This window comes from Centrocercus urophasianus, unplaced genomic scaffold (assembly GCF_019232065.1).
Source record: "Centrocercus urophasianus isolate 14NV4802_14NV808 unplaced genomic scaffold, USGS_Curo_1.0 seq_23, whole genome shotgun sequence".
NCBI classification, from domain to species: domain Eukaryota; kingdom Metazoa; phylum Chordata; class Aves; order Galliformes; family Phasianidae; genus Centrocercus; species Centrocercus urophasianus.
The window spans coordinates 11523217-11546235 of record NW_024884789.1 but is presented as its reverse complement, the minus strand read 5'-3'; the positions used below and the strand labels follow the sequence as shown (position 1 = coordinate 11546235).

Sequence of the window (23019 nt, the reverse complement as noted above, 5' to 3'; positions counted from 1 at the left end):
ATTAGTGAGATGAAACTCCTCCAGGCAGTTTGAGGGAGTCTGCATTTAATTTGTTAACATAAATTTACACAATATAAAAATGAACAAATATATTTATATTATAAATATTCTATATTTAACTTATTTTCATATGCAACTTAAATTCACATTTATATGGTGTAAGCTGTCTTGGAAACTTTATATTTTCTCTGTCTTTCAGTAAGTTTCTTGTAGTTGAGAATGACTACCTGGGGGGGTGAGAAACTTTATCTGCTCTCTGTAAGACATAATAAATTAAAAGAAGGTACACGTGCTGCCATTCTGTGCTATGCTGAAATGTAGATTGACCAGGAAATGCAAAAACCTGGGTCCATTGTGAAAGGTTTCAATGTGATTTAGAAATGCCTTAGGTTTTAAAATTTCCCAAGTTCTCCTTGGGCTTCTCTGCTTAAGCAAAGGCAAGTAAAAATTGTAACTCTGCCATATCATTTACAAACTGCATTATCTTAAAGCCTGTATGTGGTGCAACACGTATCGTGTGCCATTTATAGGCTGTCCATATTTACAGCAGTTTCTTTTGGTTAAGAGGAGTTAGTGGGGAATTTTACTCTTCGTGTTGGGCAAAAAAAATTGTATTCACATGATTAAGCTGGAGGAATAGGAGATTACTACTTATAGCAAAATATTAACAAAATTTTTCAGAGACCAAACTAATCGTTACTCTCTAAATCGTTACACTTCTAAAAACATCAGAGTAGGAGGTTCTTATTCAGTTCATAAATCACTGTTGCAAACATACAAATGAAGATATTTTCTTCAGTAACAAGTATTGCAGTGGCCCCCTTGTATTGAAGAGGCAGTAGACTGTTGGTTCTGATTTTGAGACTAAGGAAAATGAATGTTTAATTTGTGAAGAATAGTCACAATTCGTAACTTGCATCATTTTACAGCTATCCAGTTAACATTTGGTTATTCATATTGAGCCACGTGATTATCACTGTCTAATGGTAAAAGTTAACTTTCTAATGGCATCTGCTGGAACTGTCTTAACATTGTCTAGTATTTGTTTAAAATTATGAAATTGAATTATCAGTATCATCCAATAATAATTTGCATTTATGGCAGATTATTGAGGCAATGCAAGCAGTGCTGTTGGCAGAAGTTCAGAGGACTATGACAACCTTGAGAAAGACAGCAGCCTGCAGAGAGCCATTGGCTATATTAGAGAATGGAAATGGTAAGTTGCAGACATGGCCAAAGACTGGGAAAGCTAATCAGATGAATTTGCAATACGTTAAAAGCTTTGTTATATAAGTACAAAATTTATTGATATATTCCTTTAGCAGAACATCTTCTAGTACTCAAAAGAAGTTAGCAGAATGAGTTCATAATACATTATTACCATGCAAGACAAGTTTACTGACCTACTTCTGATGCTAGCAGACCTATAGTTTTTTTCAAATGATTGCTGGGGAGTTAAAGGACTTCTATTCTCTCAACATTAAAGAAGAACAGATAAAGTCTCTTTGCTTGTGCAGTTTTTCTTACAAACAATAATTCTGGTATTGTAAATACATAAGGGAAGCAGTGTGCTTGAAATAGGAACAGTAAAACCTCATTAAAATTTTTACAAATTTCTTTTCCATGACATCAGTCTTAGCACTAAAAATTAATTGCTTGACGTTATAACTTTGAAATCTAGTATAGAATATTTTATTTTTCTTTTAGAAATAACCTCTCTGCAAGGAGATATCAAATGCATTTTACAATTAGATCATTTCATTTTACAAGAAGCCTACTCTCCGCAACTTTACAGTGGTGCTAATGTTTATAGTAAAAAAAAAGATTGAGCTAGATTTTATATTATGAAACTAAACCTTCTTTTTCCCCCTAATCCATTAGCTGAGTCTTAAAATAAAATGGCTTGTATTTCGGATCCTATCTTAATTGTGAGCCCTCTCTTGGGAAACTAATTTATGATCTCATTGGATGTGTGTGCCTGTCACAAAAAAAAATTTGTGTATTTGTTTCTTTCAGGGTGCTAAAACCAATACTTGTTTCAGGCAGCAAAACAGTATGGTCTCTCTAAAACTTGAATTGCTGGAATATAACAAACTGCAAACACTTGAGTAATTTCTACGTATGAACTTATTCTTTGTTTACACTTGAGATTGCTTTGGATCACTTTATTGCTGTACAGTCTGAGAGAAGATGCACTGTAACTGAAATATCCCAAAATATTCATCACAGTATATAAGCAAGTAATCTTGTTTTAGCCTATTATGGTTTACTGATAGGCACTGCAAAACTTGCTGATTTTATTAAGAATTTAACAAAATCTTCAGGGATTTTTCGTAGGTTAGAATAAAACTGGTTTGGGGATGTAATTATATGTAGAAATTGTTTAAAACTCGCTCAGGACTGAGTCCAGTCAGTGTAATTACTGAGACACATAATTATATCTGGTTTTACTCATTCATTTGATACATAGGTCATTTTATATGTTACTAAATCTGTATAGATGAGTGGCACAGTAGCAGTCATCTTGTGCAACGTGAAGATAAAGGTTAAATATTGTTTCAAGTTCAAGTCATAGTTCAAGACCGGGAACATGCTCTGACCCCTTGAGTAGAAGTGGAGATCAGAATCATTATACTGTGTGGAATTTCTGTATTACTGGAATTAATAAATTCCCAAGATTTTTTTAATGTTGATTTACTCATTACGTTGCTACTGAAGTAAACTGAATTTTTATTTAAGATGTTGAATAGAACTTTCAGGATTTGGCATTCTTATCTTTAAAGTTTTTACAGATTATTGCTCACAGGGCATTAGCTGTGTCCTACTACGTTCTCCTATTTTATTAAAAGGAAATATAAATGCAAACAGTTGTAATTTTCCAGTGTCAGAGATGTGATCATTTGGAACAAGTTCCAAGTATATTGGTAAACTTTGGTTCTGTTCATCAGAGAAGCTGAAGTTTTATCTGTTTTGTTTTCTTTCTGACATTTATTTGTAATTCTGAGGAAGTACATTGTACTGATCTTGTCTTGTTTTTTCCTAAACACTGATAAACTCATATTAATGGTACTACTAAAGATGTTGTTTTCCACTGCCAAACTAAGAGGAAATGAATCTGCTGGTGTTCTTTTTTTGTCTTTAATTTGCAGTATTTGATCTTATGACATACATACGTAGTAATACCCAATCATGTGCCAAACTTGCTAGACTACTAGAAAAATGGCAGAAAGGCTCATTCCGTTTCATCCAATAGTCCTCTGATTGGATACAAGGAGAAGGGATAGTCCCTTTTGTAGTTCATTTGAGCCCACTGGGCATTCTGCAGTGATTTTTCTTGTGAAGTTCTACAGAATTGTTTCTTTTCTAATGGAAATCTCAAAACACTTGCAAAGGTAAAAGTTAGAAACTAGCTTCCCCTCCAATTGAGTGTTGCATGTAGGAGTGTAAATTCCTTTTAGCTAATGCACTGAAGCATTTTCCTATGTGCCATCCTTGGATGCCTATTTCTTCTAATGCATAAGGATCCAAAATTATATTATCTGAGACAGCAGTAGAGCAAAAAAGTTTTTCTGGCATTGTGCCTCAGTTTTTTTGTTTAATGTGAATAAATACATGAATGTGGATTCAATTATATTTCAGAAAAATTGTTTTAATTGTTTTTGTGTTCTGGTATTCATGATCAAATATTAAATTGAGGATTTGATGCAGATGATATTTCTGAAACACTGAAAGCTGGGAAAATTAAAAACAAATACTAGACTTGTGCTTTATTCCAAAATACAGTATATTATTTTAACTGCCACTTGGATTACACTGCTATGTTTTGATTACAATAAATTCTAGTTAACATTTAAAAATCCTTAGTTTGAGAAACTAATAGTTCTTCAGGGTTTTAAGTATGTATATTTGAAAGCTATTATCTATAACCTTATCTTTTGTATGTGATTTTGGAGCTTTTTAAACTAATAAATTAAGTAAATAAGTTCTTGCAGGAAGAACAAGCTGATTCTGATAAATACCAGCATGAGAGCAGAGTCTAAGTTTTAGAATTTAGTGTAAAGTATTGTCAAATACTCATCTACGTATCTACAAATAAAGAATTCTATTTCCTCATTAATGATAAATCAATGCAAGCCAAGATATAACAGCTTCTGTTCACATAGATATGTGTAGTGAGCTGCAGCAGAGGCTTTCACTTATCTTAATTTCAGAAATCAGTCTGGGCACATGCAACTTTTCATGTGACCTTCATGCACATCTTTTAGGAAATCTGTCTGTATAACAAGTGAATCTTCTTGCTTGCCTGCAAAGTCTTATTGTTTTGTCAAGAAAGTGCAGATGAGGACAAGGGTTGTTCTTCTATCTTTGATACTTTCTTTTATTGTCTTCTTCCTCTAGTCTCCTGCTTATTCATATTAGTGGAGGTGAGTTTTTTGGCTGTATATTTATACAAAAAAAAATTGGATTGTCGGTGAGATTACTTTCAATGAAAACTTCAGCTTTGATTGCCTGACTGCTGAAAACATGACTGATGTCTTTATACTTCCCTTACTATACTACTTTCAAGTTTTGATTTAATTCGTGTCATATTTAATATTCATTCTTTGAAACAGTTTTTCTTGCTGTTTCTTAGTTCTATATCCAACAGTAATCAAGTAATCAAGCAAAATCTGGAAAAAGGTGTCCAGTTAGAATATCTTAGAACTAGCAGTCACCAGAAAAAAAATAAAAGGAGATAAACAGCTAAAAGGGAAAGGATAATGGGCAGAAAGAAACTAAAGTTGACATGAAAGTCTAAATAAAATATGAAAAAATATTTTTAATAGAAACATAGCAATGTATGTGCAGCAGCTTATCAGTCTTCTAGAGGAAATCAAATCCAAGAAATTGGCTGTTAGTTAAAAAACTTTCAGGAGTAGAATTTGATCTCATTTCTGATATGATGAAGGTTATTGAGATTGGTTTGTAGATGTAGTAAAAAGAACACTTTGTCAGTGCATGATTTCTCCTTGAAAGAAATTCACAATCACAGAATCATTGGGATTGGAAGGTACCTTTGGAGATTGAGTCCAACTCTCTTGTTAAAGCAGATTGCCTAGAGCAGGTGGCATTAGGATGGAGTGCAGCTGGGTTTTGAATATCTCCGGAGCAGGAGATGCCATAACCTTGATGAATACATATTGACTAGTACTGATAACCTTCTTCTCTTCCAAATTGAGAGAAGAGATTAAATGTGAAAACAGTTGAGAGTCTAACAGTGTACATTTTGAAGTGGAACATAGGTTTATTATTTTTTTGTAAATGCTCATTCAAATAACATGAAGCAAAAAAAGACCAAGGCAAGTCATCTGGAAGAAAGCCAAAGAAAATTAAAAGCTCCATTCAATATGGCAGGTTTCCTAAAGGAAAGCAAGTGAACGATTTGTGCAAGCTTTCATAACCTATTTGTGAGTCTCACGAATCTTATTATATTTTTTTGATACGCAGATTTTTGAAGGAAGCAAAGATGATTTACCTCATGCAGACTACTTTAAAGATTTTTGTTGATGAAGAGGAACCAATAGTACTTCCTGCTTCTTTCTCAAACTAGTTCAATTTATCAAGGGTATGGAGATTAAGCATCTTTTACAGTTCATTGTCTAGCAAAATCTGAGGAGGTCACCCCACCAACCCAGAGTGATAAAAATGGAGATAATAGAGCTAAGAAGGTACTGAAGTTAGAGACATTTCAAAGAAAAAGGATAATAAATCTACCCGTTTTGTTAGAGAGGGAAGTAAGGCACAGTTCACTTAAGGAAATTGTTTACAGATTTTTTTAAAATGAATATGGGAAATGATTTGGAGATTATTGATACAGAAGATTGACTATACTTTAAAGATTCTAAAATCAAAATTAATCTAAGAAGATAAAGATATGTGGAGTTGCAAAAACAGTGAAAAAGTCAAAGTCAAAAATTTGATAAGAGTTGAAATGAAACAAATATGGTCAACTTTTTTGAGTAGTGTGAGGGAAGAAGTTTAAAATGCTTCAACTTCTTTCTGAGTAAATACATATTTTTCCTAGAGGAAAATTCATAATTATCAGAGATTTGAGCAGTCAGAGAATTACATGAATTATGTTTTATTCAGTAAGATGAAACTGTAAACTCCTGAAACATGCTTTGCTCAGGGAAGATTCTTGGGTTTCACTTGTGGAAAACAAGCATATTTTCACTCTGAACTAAAAATGATATGTTATCTATAAAATGGAATTTATTTTCCCTGTCCTCTTCTTATTAGCCAGGAGGAGCAGAATATTCTGTAGACAAAACTGAAGTTTTATCCTTTGTGTTGAACAAGTTCATCTGTTTAACAAAAGCTCATTAAATTATTAGAATTATTTCAAGCCATTAAAAAAAACTCTGACCAGTGTGGTGTGTGCACATTAGCAGCAAGCAAAGTAAGAAATGATTGTATAATCAACTTTTCAGCACTTAATTGGAATGAGATTTATTTGTAATCTCATTTTAGATTTTGAAAGAGCAAACAAATTAATCTAGCATTTTTTTTGATGAATAGACTTTAAGTACAGGTTGGTAATAGCAGTAGATTTCTTCTGTACTGAATATGCATTAAAAATGAGTGTATTATATCCTAGGTTCATGTTACAATTATTTCCAGTAAAAGAATACAAATCAATGTTATATTTTAGCATCTAACCTGTGGTTTATCTATACTACTGTATCATCTCCTATATATCTAATTAAAACTGTATTTTGATCCAGTAGTCTTTAATATTAGTGGTCAAGTATTAAAGGAAGCAAGCTTAAAGACTCATTCTAGAACTACAGCTTATTTCATTCCATGCATCATATATTTTACTAGAGAACTCCTTAATGTAGCAGAAATCAGATTTAGTGCATATTTTTACACAAAATCAAATTGTACAGGCGCCATCTCAGACTCCTCCAAAACATTAGGAGGGATAGGATTGCTCTAGGACACTGGTCAAGGAAGGATTAAGGATGACGCATATTCTGAATTCAAATGTACAATATAGTTTTTGTGCTTTTTTCAGTATTTACATACTGAACAGGAAAATTTTCAAACAACTTTCTATTTCGAGCTTTAAAAATTAAAACGTTTGCTTATGTAGACAAAATTGTCACTGGCTCATTTTTAGTCTATTTCTGAAATTTATTTAAAGGTTTATTTGGTAAAAGCAAACTACTGTACAGGACTTAAAAACATGGAAGTTGGTTCTGAGTTGAGGCTTCAATATAAATGAATGGCAAGTACTTCTTGTGTGAAGTAGTACCTTAGCTGTCTTGAAATAAGCCTAGCCATCTCTGTCGTCTGTTGTTTCATTGAAGATCCACCTCTTGTCACACCTCGCTTCCTTGTTCTGAAGGTGTCCTTGCATAAATTATTTTTCTTAGTCAAAGAGTTTTCAGTTTTCTCACATTTGATAATCCTTACTGTTTAGTTTGAATCCTTTTTTTAATTCTATCACTGAGAATACAGGGCCCTGAGTCAAATAAGCCTCTTGGTGCTCTCTTAGAAATGTAAGAGATGTGAACATAATGTGGAAAATAAGTGTGTAGATTACAAAGTAAAGTTTGATTTCTTATATGTCAGAATTTCTTTTCACCGTTATCTATGAACATGAGCTAATCAAAAAATGGAGAACCTAAAAAATCTTTTTTTAAAGATTCTATTACATTACATTTTGAAGTTTATTCTCCTACTATATTAACTTTAAAATATCCAGAATTTAAGGGCTCAGATTCTCAGTTGCCCATTGTCTGTACTGTAAGCAATTCACTGAGCACAGTTTATTTGTCCTTATTCCACTCACTACAATGATAATGACTAAAACAACAGGAAAAAAAAAAAGTGCACAGAATACTTTAGTTCTAAGAGCAGCTCCTCCTCTGGAGCTATCTCTGCTAATATTTGTGAAGTAGAGAATTTTCTATATGTCTATCATGAAAAGTAGGGAGAAAAAGTACCCCTATGTATAGGCATTCATTATGAGTATTAGCTTAGCTCCATGCTACTAGCTGCAGAGCAGAACAAATCAATAACATAATACTTAGAGTAGTTTTCCACTATTTTTTCTGAACTGAAGGTGATGCTCTGCATTCACCTTCTTACAATGTTTATTAATTTCTTCCTATAAAATAATTAACTTCTAACTTTGCTGTTAGAAGTTCACAGAATCTTTTTTTTTTAAAAAAAAAAAAAAAAAAAAGTCAAATGCAGCCTCAGGCCTGTAATGGAACACTGCATGTGGATTCAATATGAACTGAAAAGCAGGATGTATGTATGAGAGTCTTAAATCCTACACGAGAAGGACTGGAGAGCTAGATGCTTCTCTGAGAAAGGAGTAGGGGAAAAGATAAAGAGGGAAGTTCCCTAGGTTAGGGGAGTTTTTTCTGTGTTTATGTGCCCTGCTTGAAAAAGGTTTGGAAGAAGTTGGCAGTACTTTTTTTGGGCTGTGTTTTCTGTCTGTTTCTTATTGTAAGGGGTAAAATGGTTTGAGTGGTTTTGATTTCAGGTAGCTATGACTTCTATTGTCTAGGACAGTTAGGAAGCCAGACTAGTGTGCCATGTGTAATTAATGGATTATGTCATGCTTTGATTAATCTTGTTATTGGAGTAGTATTGGTTTTATTTTAGCTTTTTTATAACATAAAGCAAACCTCAGTCTATGCTCTTCTTTGTATTACTGGTTTTGTTTTATTGAATTTTAAAAAGTTGCTTCCTAGCATCTCTTTCAAGCATCTGCAGCTTCAGTGGCCTTACACTCAGTCATGTGAAGGACCTCTAATGCATAAAATCTGTTAATCTACATTATTTTCTGATTAATCCTAGATTTAATTTGCTGAGCATACTGTCAAACCTGAACCAGTTTATTTCCTCATAGAAAGCTTTCTTTAGCTCTGCGTTCACGTAATGATTATTTCATTGTTTCAAAGCAGATAAAAGATAATGACAGAAATAGTATTTCATGTTTAGGTGGTATGTAGAAGCAAATAGCAGAAAGAGATTTCCAAATTTGGGGAATTCATAGCTGTATTGTTCAAAGTTTTCTGCTCTCATTCCTATTCCACACCAGGTGTTTTAACAGAAGCTTTATTTTTATTTTATAAGTTATTTTATTTTATAAGTTTATTTTTATTTTATATTTTATTTTATTTTTATTTATTTTTATTTTATAAGTCGTAAAGTTAGGTCCACACATATCTTTCTTCACTAATCTATTTTAGATTCACTTCTTGTATTGTACCAAAATAAAGTCGATTCAAATGATAACAAATGCAGAAAATTTTCCAGTACACCTAAGGATTTTGCATCAAATCAAAGTAAATATCTGCACAATGTTTTTTTCCTACTCTTGGAAAACTTCTGTCGCACTTGAAATACCTATTGCTTATTCCCTAAGGACCAAGTGCCAGCATTGTTCTCATATGATGGATGTTAGTTGCATCACCTGCTGCACTACCAGAAGATGCTTAGATAGCCTAGTGAGGAGGGTGAAGGAATCTGAAACTGCAAGATGTTTTTTTTTAAAGTAATTAATAGTTGGTATGCATTCTATTCTATTCTCTACCACTGCTATATCAGGTCAGGTTTACGATTTATTTAGCAAAATCAACACATTTTTGTATTTAGATATAATATAAGCAGGCACTAGTTTTAATCTCCATTTTCAGAAAAAAAAAAAATAACATTGATAAAAAAAATAAGGGAGATCAAATAGGTATGCCCCTGGTCAAGTTAGCAAATTAAGACCTCCTTCAGCCACAGGAAAAAATTAGTTAATTAATTAGCACCTCTTGGAAGGTTCAAAAGGAGTCAATTTTACCAGTGACCATTGTTATCGATGTCAAGGCATGATATATGGTATATTATATAAATTGTACTACTGGCAATAGGCTACATTGAAGAGTAGTGAGGTGATCATGATTGCAAAGCTGTGCTTTCCTTTGTGTAATGAAATTTAATGATTTAGCTGCATGGTTAGGAATGTTGTTAAGCTGGCTCATATGGGGTTAAGGACTTTTATGTCACAAGAAAAAAAAGATCTAAAGCATCAGTAGGAGGTCAGATCTGACAGAAGAAGCAAGAAGATCTGCCTCACGTGTATCAGGACAGTAAAGTGTTACACTGATAGAAAAGTATAGCAAAGAGAATCACTTTTTCCAATCTCTTCTTGTGATAATTGCATATAATAGCCATATTTGCAAAATCACTTATCTGGAGTTTGCAGTTCATAAGGGTGTAATTTCTCTCTGAAGTTAGCCTGGAGTAAGCTGTTTTTCATACAAGATCTTGAATGGTTGTCATCATAGATGTGTGCTGATTTTTTTTAGTTATACTCTAATACAGTTCACAGTCATAAGTCAATGCTCTTGAAATCTTCTTCACTCTTTGACTGTGTCTCTTAAAACATGTATTTCACCATTTGTGGTGAAATTCAGTGCAGTCACCTGGAGTGGATACAAGAAATGTAGCTGCTGTGGGGTAATAGCCTCCCTCCTCTCTCCGCTCATCCCTGTAACTCCAAAGTTGGTATTGCAGTTTAAACCTTAATCGTGTGATGAAGATGCGTTTTTCCAAAATTGATTAAGGATAACATTATGAGCATAATCTACTTTAAGGAGAAGCAAGATTAATAATTTCGGGATCAGCAGTCAGATACGTTACAGTGTGATTTCTGTTTTGTGGACTATCCTAAAAATAGATGCTTTGTAGAAACAATAGAGGAGAATATAATAATACAAAATGAAGAATTTTCAGTATTTTGCCAGCTGTGTGATATTTGCAATGATATATCAGTCTTTTTAAGGAAGAGGCTGTCTCTTATAGAAAAAGATAGATTTGTAGTGCTCTGTGTTTTCAGGAATCAAGTAGTAAATGTCTTGCAAGAAAACAAAAACCTTTAAGACCTTGTTTATTGTATTCTGTTGGCTAAAACTGCCAAAAATAAATTAATAGCCATAACCACTGCAGTGTTTTTTTTTGTTCACAAGAAAAATATCTTGACGTATTTTTTCATTTTGTGATTGGTGCACATTTCAAGGGTATAAATTAATCTTCAGAGGATCCTAGGGAATATCTTTCCTGGACACTTCACTTATACATCAAGTTGGCCATGTTAGCAATCTAATCACAAACCTGTAATTCAGTGAACAACAATTTCTTATTGTGAACAGTGTAGCAGCTTTTACTATCATTTAGGTCAGCCTAAGATTGCTGATGCACCATATGTTTCAGGCCATGGATGATGGATGGTATCCTCTGGTGCCCATCCCTAAGTGATTGGAAAGATTGAAGACACACAGTTCACTTAAGCTTGCTTACTATTACATCAAGTAATCAGCGTGATAGGCAAACCTGTGCTCTCTATGTCACACTGACCAACTTTTTTTCAGGGACATTGTGTCAGAAAAACAATCTAAGAACATTTCCAGATGACAGGCCAGTTACTAGAACAACCATTTAGCAACTGGATTCATCCAAAAATCTTAATGAAATGAAAAAGCCAATGCACATTTTAAAAACACCTTTAGTTATTTCAAGCAGACATGGTGTTTTATATTTAAAGGGATTTCATTCCAAGGCTGACCTTATGCAACCATGCAATCTCATAGATCAATTTTAGGATATAAAAACAGTGCTCCCAGTATTAAACACAGAGAAATGCTGCTTTGAAATAATTGAAAAAGCATTAGATGTTTCTTTTGAGTTTTGTAGGTACATACACACTATCAGATTGAAGTTTTAAGAAGGAAATCTTTTTCCTAACGCCTGTCTTGTTAATAGTAACCAGTGTATATTCAAGTATTTAGCCCAAGCAATTGAGGGCCTCTTTATCAGGTTGCACTGTGGTGAGGAAAGTCTTTTGCATGTTATAGGAGCAAATCCTAGACTAAAGATCTCCTTTTGCATAAATCCCTGCAAGGCTTGTTACGGTATTCACTGATAGGAATAAATCCAAACAAATCAAATCAAGTAAAGTGTTTAAAACAGTGTAGTTTAAATCAACTATTGGCATATGTTATTGTATAATTGGGTATTTTTTCTTTTAAAGTAACTGAGTTGAAAGCTGAGCACACAAGTTTTTATCCATAACAACCATGGAAAAGGAGCTTCTGAATTCAAACCTAAATGCTTATTATTACATTCAAAATGTAATAATACTATCATTAATTAATGTACTTGTCTACGTATTTTCTGTTTAAAAACCATAGCTACTGCATGCACTTTGTTTTTTGAGTAGCTCACAGAATTACATAGTAATGTCTTCTTGACATAAGAGGTACTGTTTATTTTGAATGCCAAATCCTGGCAGGTATTCTTCTGTCAACTTTGCCTTATTTCACCAGATAGTTGTATCCTAGCTATTATATAAACTTATCTAAGGTGACTGTGACTTAACATCAAGATACATTTGTCATATTTGGAGTGTGCAATTAGAGGAAAAAATAGTAAAATCATTTTTAAAAAATTTTATAACCAGCCCCTCCCAAGTCAAGATTTCAGAACAGATTTCTTCCTGTCAATCCTGTGATAGCTAAGACTGAGTTCCATAACAGGAGACAATTCTGGCAGCAGCCTCTAAAGTAAATATTAAACCAAGGTAATGGAAAGAAGAAACTATTATGAGGAAGACAGTCAGGGGAGCAGTAATTATCGCAGACTTTAAAACTAAGGCAGATAGAGGTGGTGAAGAAATGTATTGAACAGATGGCTCATCAGTAAGGCTCATTCCTCACCTGTGAGCAGAAATTGTTAGAAAGCTGAGTAGTCTGCATATACAAACTTTCCACAGTAGAATTTTGCTTTTTGCAGCCACTGACACTTTGGTTTTCTGCTGAACCATCTCCTGAGGAGGCATAAGTATTTTAGGCTTTACCATAAGGTGTTCTGATCTAAGCTCTTGCACTTCATTGAAACAAGGGAGCTAACAGAATAGTACAAATTGAAATATATGACTGACTGCAAAGATAAATGAAAGTCTTCCAAATATCAGTGGCGCTGCCTTGGCCTTGCCAATGAGAGAGAGAGAAAAAGAGAGAATTAAGGAAAAACCTTACTTGTCTAAAAATACATTTTTTCTTCAAAAGAGTGTAAATGAGAGCGATGTGAGTCCAACTTTTGCTGAGCTTGCTATGAGCTTGAGATAGGGACTTGAGCTAAAAGAAGGGATAATCAAACTCACACGCTCTGGAAGATTGTTTGTGGAAATTTCTGCTGTTCAAAAATCAGAAGTATCAGACAGTGTGAAACAGGCATAGTCTCCCCATGTTTTTTTACTTTTTCATGACTCTTCAGAGTTTGAAAGCAGTGACAAGATGATGGTTATCTTCATTTGAAAAATAGAGTCTGAAAGTGTATTCAGGTATGCAAAGCAAAGGATAATCAGAGAGATGTTCTGAGTACTAGTGAGCAGGGTTTAGACAATTAAGCAGTGAATAAAATGTTCATATATTCTCCTATGTATGTGTATATCAGACAATAATATAAGGCTTAAGTAAGCGTGTTAATTTTAAATATTGTAACCTATGTTTGCTTCACACCATGACTCAAATGGCAGAACCCATTGGTTTCTGAGACTGGGAAACCTGGAACTGCAGGCAATTGGCTATAAATTTTTTACATCACTAACAAATGCAGAATTGACTCTTTTGCTTTGAGGATATTTTCCCCATATAACTCAAGCATAGAGATGAACGTATCATTTTTGCTAAAAGCAACTGTAATGTAATTTTTGGTGACTATACAGTTAGTCTATGAGATCTATCAGTAGCGTCATGTCAGTATAAAACAGAACCACACTTGAAAAATATTGGGTAGAGAGAGATTATATTTTAGAAAAGCACAGCAGGTTGTTACTGCCTTTTATGCACAGTGGTGTTTTTTCTACTACTTTTAAATGAGACACTTGTTCCTGAACAATCAGCCCTTTCTCTGCAGTAAGAAGCCTGTGATAAAAATGATTGTATTATTTTCAGTCACAGACAGGAGGCAAAGCTTTTAACTACTGCAACCTACTGTCCCTTTTAAAACCATTTAAAGATGGCAGACGTGTTAAACACAGTGGATTGTTGGTAAAACTTACCCGTGTGCATCCAAAAGTGGCAGAATATGGACTAAGGTGCAACCTCAATCTGTGCTGTAATAAAGTAGCTGTTCATCTGTGGTCAGAGATCGTCATGAAAGACCTTGAGTTCCTTCACTTTATTTTGCAGAAAGGCCATCAGACAGCTTTGCATCATCTAACTCTATCAATCAAGGACCTCAACCACTGCTTTCTGCTGAAAGCTTTCCTGTTTGGCTCTGTTTTTCACAGACAGCTCAATAACTTGTCTGTGGAGCTGTGATAAATGTACCATGTGCTTCTAAACTGTCTCTTTAACACTGAACTGAATTTCAACTTGTAATGCTTGTGACTAATTGTTTTCATCAGAAACATTTTGCTTCTGCTATCCAATAGTCTCTGATCATCTCATGTTTTCATTTATTCTCAAGGAATGGTAACACTTGAAAGTTGACTTTCGTATAATTGACTACTAGAAAACTAGATTTGATTCAAAGAGTAAGGTCCATAATGTAAAGAATAAAATTAAAACAAATTCATATGAATGTGAAATATCAATTTCTAACACTTATTTTTTTACAAATTATGTTTCAAGTCTATTTTTAATTATGAATTTTCTTTTTTCTGATTGTGAGCTAGTCATTAGTGAAATATCCTTGTGTTTTTGTCACCATATATAAAATGGGGCTGATATCACAAAACCTTGTGCTATTTGGGCACAATTGCCTGTTTTTGCTGAGAAGGCCCAAAATAGAGCTATTATGGCAAATGAATAACTTCTCAGACTGAAAGAAGGTGGTTCTTTCTAATCAGGTTGTAGGTCAATGGCAGGGCAGGGTAAGAAAACTCACGTTGCAGCTGTCTGCAAATGAGCTGCACTTCTGATACTATATAAAATGGGCTTCAAGGTTGGTAAAGGTTAAAGAATGGATATGAGGACAATTGCATAAAATATGGGGAGGCAGAAGAGTTTTCATATATAGATACAAACTTTACAAGTATTTGTGCAGCTCACGCATTTTTAGCATTTCATCTTTTGGCCTTAAAATCTTAAAAACAAACCCAAACTGAGAAAGTATTTTGCTTTTTGACTAACGGAAACCATATAAAATGTGTTGCTGGGAACGAAAATAAACTGTGAAATAAAACTAGATTGTAATATGTTTAATTGCTATAAAAAAGTTAAAGTTCTACTTAAAAAATAACCAGTTTATGCAAATTACGAAACTGCAATACGCGGTCAGCATCAAGGCAATTCGTAATCTTCTCATGGAAAAAATGGTTTGTGAAAATACATTGTAATAGAATTTTAAAGCCACAGAATGCAAAATCTGTTCTGGGGCATACAAATGTAGGTCCTCTCGAGCGTAATTGTGCTCAAGATTAGCAACTAAGACTACAATTTGGATCAAGATTAGATCAAACATGCGCAAATGAAACATTAATTTTCTTATTTTCTCTGTAGCAGTTTTAGTAGAAAAAGAAAGAAGATAAGGCATGTTAATTGCTCTTGGGAATACGTTATTTCAGGTTAAGAAGAATAAATATTGTACAGTCTGGAAAGCATGTTGATTTTTAGTGGACACTACTAATTTACATTTTCCTCATTTAGAGTTCAGAAATAACAGTAAAAATGCATCCTTTGGGTTTGTGAAGTAAACAATACAGATATAGAGACAATTCCCATTTTCTGTGACATAGATGTGCAGTACCAAAAATAAAATTCTTTGGGGTACATTAGGGCACAGCTAGGAGATTTGGTTAACAAATTCACTGTGAAGGACCTGCATGGGATGATTTTCTATGAGAAATATTTGCCTATTTGCTGTTATTGCGTTACCAGTTGAATACAGTAACCTTTTTGACTTCTACTTCCCATAGTGAAGTCCCAGAGATCCACTCTGTAGGGTGCATTTTTGGCTCCTGGCTCTCAAATAGCATATGTGAGAGAAAGCTGCTGTGCAAAGCAAAATGGAATTTCTGCTTACAGGTGATACCATTTGCCAGATCTATGGAGCTCCTCCTCTCGCTCGAAAAAAAATATTTCCAGATATGGTTTAAGAAATGCATCTCAGGGCTGTGAATCTAATTCCAGACTGCACTGTTCTGCCTCCCGTTGTTTTACCAGTAAACAGCATAAACCTATGTGATGTATGTAATGGAATATTCACTTTGTTGGGCAGAAGCTTCTGCTGGTGCATATAGCCTCTAGGGACTCATCAAGTATGAATTTTTTGCAAACAACTCTTCATTGGCTTTCAGAATGACTTGTGCTTCCATGACTATTAAACAGAGCAGTCTGGATAGAGGGATTTTTGTTTGTTTGTCCTTTTATGATATTTCCCAAAGATCCCAGGGTTATTCTTCTGTTTTTTTTTTTAAGAGAGGTATGATGTTGGAATACCAAGGCACTTGTCAGTAGGATGAGAAAACAGCATGGAAGTAGTTAAAGTTGGTTTGACAGTGGTTGTCCACTATAGAACTCATGTCAGTTGTAAACCAGAGTGAAGGTAATATTTTTAAGGAAGTCTAGCAGACTCTCTGGAATACACATGTTATTTTGTGGCAGAAAAGCAATCAAGGAAACCTAAATACTTTTCCAGATGCCCTGGATGCAGTAAGATTTTTTTTTTCCTTATGTAGTCTGCTGCTGCCTTAAATACATGAAGCAAAGCTACAAGGAGATTTTTTAAAGCAACTTTTATAATCTAATATATTTATAATCAAATTTTATTTCAATTGCATACAGGCTGGAAGTACAGGAGCTGATTAGTGTTACTGGTTCCCTAAATGAATGCAGTAAGATTTAAAAGCTGAGTTCACTAACAATGAGTTTAATTGGTGTCTGCACACAATACTCAAGTCCAAGAATTGCATTCTGGACACACACACATGGTTCAGTGAAAAATTGGGATAGATTATGTAGAGACAGTGTTTAATTCTCCTTGCAAAGTCTTTACAAGTGCAAAGGGAGGACATGTGGTCAAGACAATCCCTTGTGCTGGATACCCTAGCTATTGGCTGCTACAAGGTCTTTAAAGGCAGTGATAAATTTGAGGATAGTCATCTGACTTGCCTTAATCAGCACTGATTAAAAAGATCTAAATGGCTCCTGGCAGCCCCTGGATCAGATGGATGCAGATTGTCTCTCCCTAGTGGTATGCCACTCACCACTGTGGAGGTAAATTTCATCTATAAATGTCAGGTGTTGCATTTCAGTCAAAAGTTGCACAGCGGCACTCAGATGAGCTGATAGACTGTGGGAGTATAAGAAGAATGTAAATAACTCTGCAAATATTACAAAGTTATTACATACATTGATTGTATGGCCTTTTGGGGAGGTCACGTTCCTTTCCGTTGATTCTGTCTCTGAAAATATATGGCTAAAATAGAGCTTAAAGAAAGGCAAGAAAAATTATAAGGTTTCTTTATAAATGTAATTTTAAAAACTGGTTGATTTAAAGAGAATATAAATATTTTTAAAAGTCACAGAAGTATATGGAATTTCAAATGTTTTGACAAATATAAAGAGCATGCCAAGAGCATGTAGGCGTTCAGCTAAACTGAAAGGTTGGAGGAAATAAAATGATTGGAGGAAAATCTTCATGATATATAATGCCTCCCTTTCTCCTATTAAATGAGGCAGCAGTTTTTCTCCATCTCTGTTCAGTGTTGAAAGGTTCTAAGTTCTTAAATACCAGCCACTATATAAGTTAAACACTACTTATGCACAGTAATACAGAACTGAACAGACCACAGTTACTTTTCTGTAGAATTTTAATGTAGACTCTAGACTTCTGTATCTAAGGAGCATTCTTTTGAAAAGTAATTTACAGCAACTTTTAAGACATAAGTCCTAAGGATTTTGTAGCTCCTGTATTTTATCCACAGACAAATACTTAGATATCGGGATAACCAAGCAGTAATTTTCCCTTGCTGATCAGATCTCAAAACATCTTCCAGAATGGTATTTAGAAGCTTAATGTGAAGCTGCTAATTAATGGAGGACAAACACAAAGATGTAGAAGTATTGCTGCAAATTCATGCAAGTAGCTGGAGCATAGCTGACTAAGGAAATAGCAATCTGTGCAGCTCAGACCCAAATGGGGTAGTGATCCTAGGCCTTTTGTAGAGTGGAAACTAATGATGGATATTTAATTCTAGTATTGTGTTCTGTCTTCTTCGTGAGTAATCTGCTTTGTAACTCTTTCTGACTAGCACAGTTTACGAAGTGGTCAGGAGAAAATCATTGTTGGCCTTACATACTTTAGGCCTCTCTTTTACCCCCTAAATAAAAAATTTAAATGGAATAAAACTGAATATATCTTATAACGGATTTTTGCTGACTCATATTACAGGAGGTACTATCAAACTTATGCCTCTTCTAAGTACATCCACCAAATGGGAATTGTATACATATGAAGAGAATAGACCTCATAGGAAATGTTAGTAAGGTATTATACTTTGTGGCTAAAGGCAATCTAGATGAAGCAGTAAAATAATTGCTGTAGCGGGGATTACAATGTTGTATTACACCTCTCTGTAAGTATCACTTTAATTTTTTATGGTGTAGATTATCTGGAAGTTTATTTTATATACTGCGTAGCACTTAAATGTCACTGGATATGAAACCCTTATGCAGGAAGCTCATTAGTTGAGCTGTCTGCGTCTGTATATCTGCCATCAGCATCTGGTGAGAGGACTGCTGCTGACCCTGCCAGACTTGGGTCATGAGGTCAGCAGGTCTCATTTATTATTCAAAATTGCTTTCTGACCTTTTATCAGCTAGGTCAAAGTATGCTGCATTCTCCTTGGTTGAATTTTATAGTGAAATCAGTATCATGTGCAGATAATATAATTACCAATTCATGTGAATCTCATCCCTCTCTCTCCTAAAATGTACTCACTTTGAGACTGATGAAGTTCATTTAGTTACCTGTACAAATGCACATATGCTTCAAGAGCATGTGTATACCTTGTCATAACACATGTAGCTTTGCATCTAAATTCGTCCTTCAAATTGTGCATCTGGTTTCCACTATGGTGGTACTGAAACAGCTGAAAGCAGAGCTCTGTTGCTCACAGATAATCTCTCATTTTTATCACTGCCATTCTTTTAGATTACTTTCCAGCGTTTTTTATTTCAATATACATATTCACTGTATTCTTCAGTAGAAACTGTACCTCCGATTTCGGTTGCACATATGTTTACCCACTGACAACGGGAGTGCTAAGAGAACTGTAAAGCAAGAAACACGAATAAAAATGAAGGGGGATTTCCTGGAGATTTTAGTAGACTTTGGAAGGAAAAACAGTGACAGCCCCAAATAGTTTTAAAATATCTCCTGATTACAGATGCAGTACAGATGCAGAAAATCACTGGTAGGCATGATTTCCCTGCTAAAGCAGAACTAAGATTGTCTCTAGTGAAATAAATGAAGAACCAATTATTCAAAATTTTCATTTTGTAGTGAATAGGTAGGAATAATAAATAATATAATTATAAATAATATCCAAATAAGAAAAAATATTTTGAAGTTTTACTGGTCTAAACTTGGAGGAGAAAATTAGCCAAAATTAGCTTAACAAGCCATGCTACAGTATGGAAAATTGGAAACTATATATGTCAGATTGATTCCTAAAGGGAGCTGTGCAGTATAGCATTATTCCTGTGGAATGATTTCATCCTTTTTAAAAGAAGGTGTCAAAGGTCACATTGGTTCTTGCCCTTGAAGCAGACGATATGAGATGTCAGCGTGTGTTTTCTGACACTGCATATGATGAATAACCTTGACATAGTAATAAACAAATAACCTATATTAACGTTTATAAGCACAGTGAAGTATTAATGTAATATATAATACTTTGACAATGTACTGTGAATATACAGCTTTCATAGAAATGAATTTCCTCTAGTAATACTGTAGTAAATCTAAAGTTAGTTAAAAATTGCTGTAAACTACATATTCTTGAAGTATCATAATTGATACATACCTGAAATGTGGCCAACCCAGTTTAGAGGATAGGGGTAAGAGAAGTACTTTAAACACTGGGTTAAGAATATGTAGAATACCTGAACCTCTGTATTCAGAGAGAGACCTACATTGTTGTGAAGAGTTTTTGTCTTCTAAATATCTTGCAGTCAATTGTCTTTGTAGGTGCAGCTCTATCATAAATCAGTATTCAATGAAATTATGAGCTGCTCTCTTGCAGTAAAGAAAAACGACTGCATACAAGTATGAATTCAAAGCATACGTTATAGCTGGTTGGAACAAGGGGTTTTCTAGTAAGAATGGGAAGCTAGGAGATTTGTTGTTCTGGAAAGAATTATAACATGACGTAATAGTCCTTTTGATCAAATTATTTACCTTTAAAAGCAGTTTTTTATCTGTTACAGCTCTCTTGATGTGGTTTGTTGGTTTGTTTGTTCACTGAAAATTAAGTAAAGCTAATGCGTGATACTGAAATGCAGGCTAACTTTCTAGGCTGTTACTTGGTCCCGTGCAGGACATTTTGAAGTACAGCATTTCACTCATTCATCAGTAATATCTGTATCTTGCAAGTATTTTTTCTGTGTATCATTTTCATTTGCTTTAGCTGTATAGCTGTGTACCACACTCCCAAACAGGTAAGCTGTGTCTAGTATAAACAAACCATTAATGTTAGTTTTCTTTCTGAATCTTTTAGAGAAGTCACCAAGTACTATCGCCTGTGAGTTAACTCCAGGTTCTACTACCACTTTTATTATGCTGTGTACAGCTGTGCTGCAATGAATATTCACACTGTGTCACAGAGTCTGAGAAATGCCTTCACTTGTGAAACATCCTAGCACATATACTGGTGTACTTTACAACGTGAAAAAAGGCATTTGTCATTCTTTTGTCTATATTACGAATGTTGCATGTCCATGAAATACACTTTGTGGGATGTGTATCTGCAAGAGAGGTCGAGAGCAAATTTCATAGGATTAAATGAAAAGAAAAATATATAGAAGACATAAAAGTAGGTTAATGAAAAGGTTTTATTTCATATTTTAGCAAATGGTTATCTGCTCACAAATTTTCATGCCTTCCTGGGGATCCATCATTGTTCCTATAATTACATATTGTGTAAATCTTTAGGTGAACTGTACATATTGCTCTTTTTTTCTTGTCTAATCTTTGTCATAGACATATTTTTCATGCATGCACCTGCTTTTAAAGAAAAAAATGTGTTCTCTCATTGTGGGCTTTTTGGATCTTCAACGAGCTGTGTTTAGTATTATACATCTGTTTCCCGTAAAGAGATGACAGCGGGTAAATTAGTTGGAACTGCAGTGTGAATTATTTCATTTAAGGATAGCAAGATAGCTGGGCAGTGTTTACCATAGTGGAACAATTCCCAATTCAAAACTCATCTTAAACACATCATTAGTAATCTTTCCAGTCATGATCGGTTTCTGTGAATAGCTAACGTGAGCTATTGCTGGTGTTTCCATAAGATACTGTTACGTCATCTTTTAAAGGAACATGATTTACGTATATAGAGCTTTGCTGATTTGGCTAGAACAGGCAGGAATTAATACAAAAAAAAACAGTCAAACAAAAAGTAAACTAACAAAAATAGTAAGAAAATGGATAGATGGATCTTTACATAAAGCATTAAGTGAAACTGGACTTCTTAAATACTGAAAATTAAAGGAAATAGCGTGTATAAACATCCAGTAGAGTTCATAGTCCCAGTGAAGCCATAAAATAACATCTGATTTTTAGATGTCATTGTAAGAATAAAAAAAATGAGATGAGGAAAGTAACCCCTATTCATTTGCACTCAATAGCTTTCCTCATGGACTAAGACAAAACAAGTGCTTGTTTCCCAAAAACCCCTTTGCACCTTTCTTTAGCTCTGAATAATGGAGCGATTCCCTTGAAGTAAAACCTGAAGTGGTGGTTGGAACTAAAAGTGTCAGATAAACAGAGATAAAGTGTTTGATAATAATATAATATGGTAATACCACTGTGAACCCAAATGTGTAAATTTGAATTTAACTCTCCACATTGATAGAATTCCTTTAAATTGTTCTTTATCCTACGTCTATGTACTGTTTCCAGCTGGGACAGCGTTGATTTTTTTCATAGTGTCTGGTATAATGCTATGTTTTGCCTTTAGGGGAAAAAACAGTGTCGATAATGCACCAATGTTTTTTGGTGGTTGCTGAGCAGTGCTGCAAAGACCAAGGACGTTTCAGTTTTTGAGTTTCTCTTACAAGGAAGGGGCTGAGAGAGACGAGAGATGGGGTCTGAAAATGTAGAAATGTAAGTGGAGCTCTCTTGGCAGAGCAAGGCATTTCTCTTCTGTAAAAAGCATCAGGCCTTGGGAGCAGTCTGTAGCTAGAAGTTCACCTGCGTTTGTCATTTACCCGTGAATTTGGTTGTGCAAAGACTGAAATGTCCAAGAGCCTCAGTGGGCTCTTGCATTTAACTAATCATCATTGAAACTGGGCATATAGCTGTGCTACTGCTGCGTATTCTCAAATTTTTGGACTAAGAAAACTGAAGCTTTCTTTCAGATTTGGGTCTGGATTTCACTATATCTAGGAAAGGATTAGAAGGAATCTAGAGGGCCAGTTATATTCTGGTGATGGCAAGCTCTTCTGAACATAATTATGGAAAGTTGTTTTACGTACTGTATCTGTTCTTCTCTTTTTTACGTACCCAGAATTTGGGTACATAAAAAGCACTACTTGCTTGGCCAAATTCAGGTTGTAATTAAACAAAAACAGTTCCATGGGGCTCTTGTTAAAGTGCATCTAGATAACACAGGTGTGAACTCAGTACCCCGGGCAGGGAGTGAGCATTTTGTGATACACTTTATGAGAACTATCTGTTCTCTGTTAGCAATGCTACAGTCATTGCACTGTGTCTTTGAAAACTGCAATCAAGGTCGTGCTG

The 23019-nt window shown here is 34.4% G+C and overlaps 1 protein-coding gene across 7 annotated transcripts in view; it reads left to right on the top strand.

The window, feature by feature from the left end:
* The window catches only part of WDR72 (WD repeat domain 72), a 107099-nt gene that overhangs the window by 66270 nt on the left and 17810 nt on the right, over positions 1-23019 (top strand). For 6 of the 7 annotated variants that reach the window (XM_042824646.1, XM_042824647.1, XM_042824644.1 and 3 more), the window contains one exon: positions 1105-1216. In XM_042824646.1, the coding sequence (XP_042680580.1) occupies positions 1105-1216 (112 nt within the window). Of the gene's footprint in view, positions 1-1104; positions 1217-2016; positions 2080-23019 lie in introns of those variants that run through there. The other variant, XM_042824648.1, reaches the window with a different exon arrangement.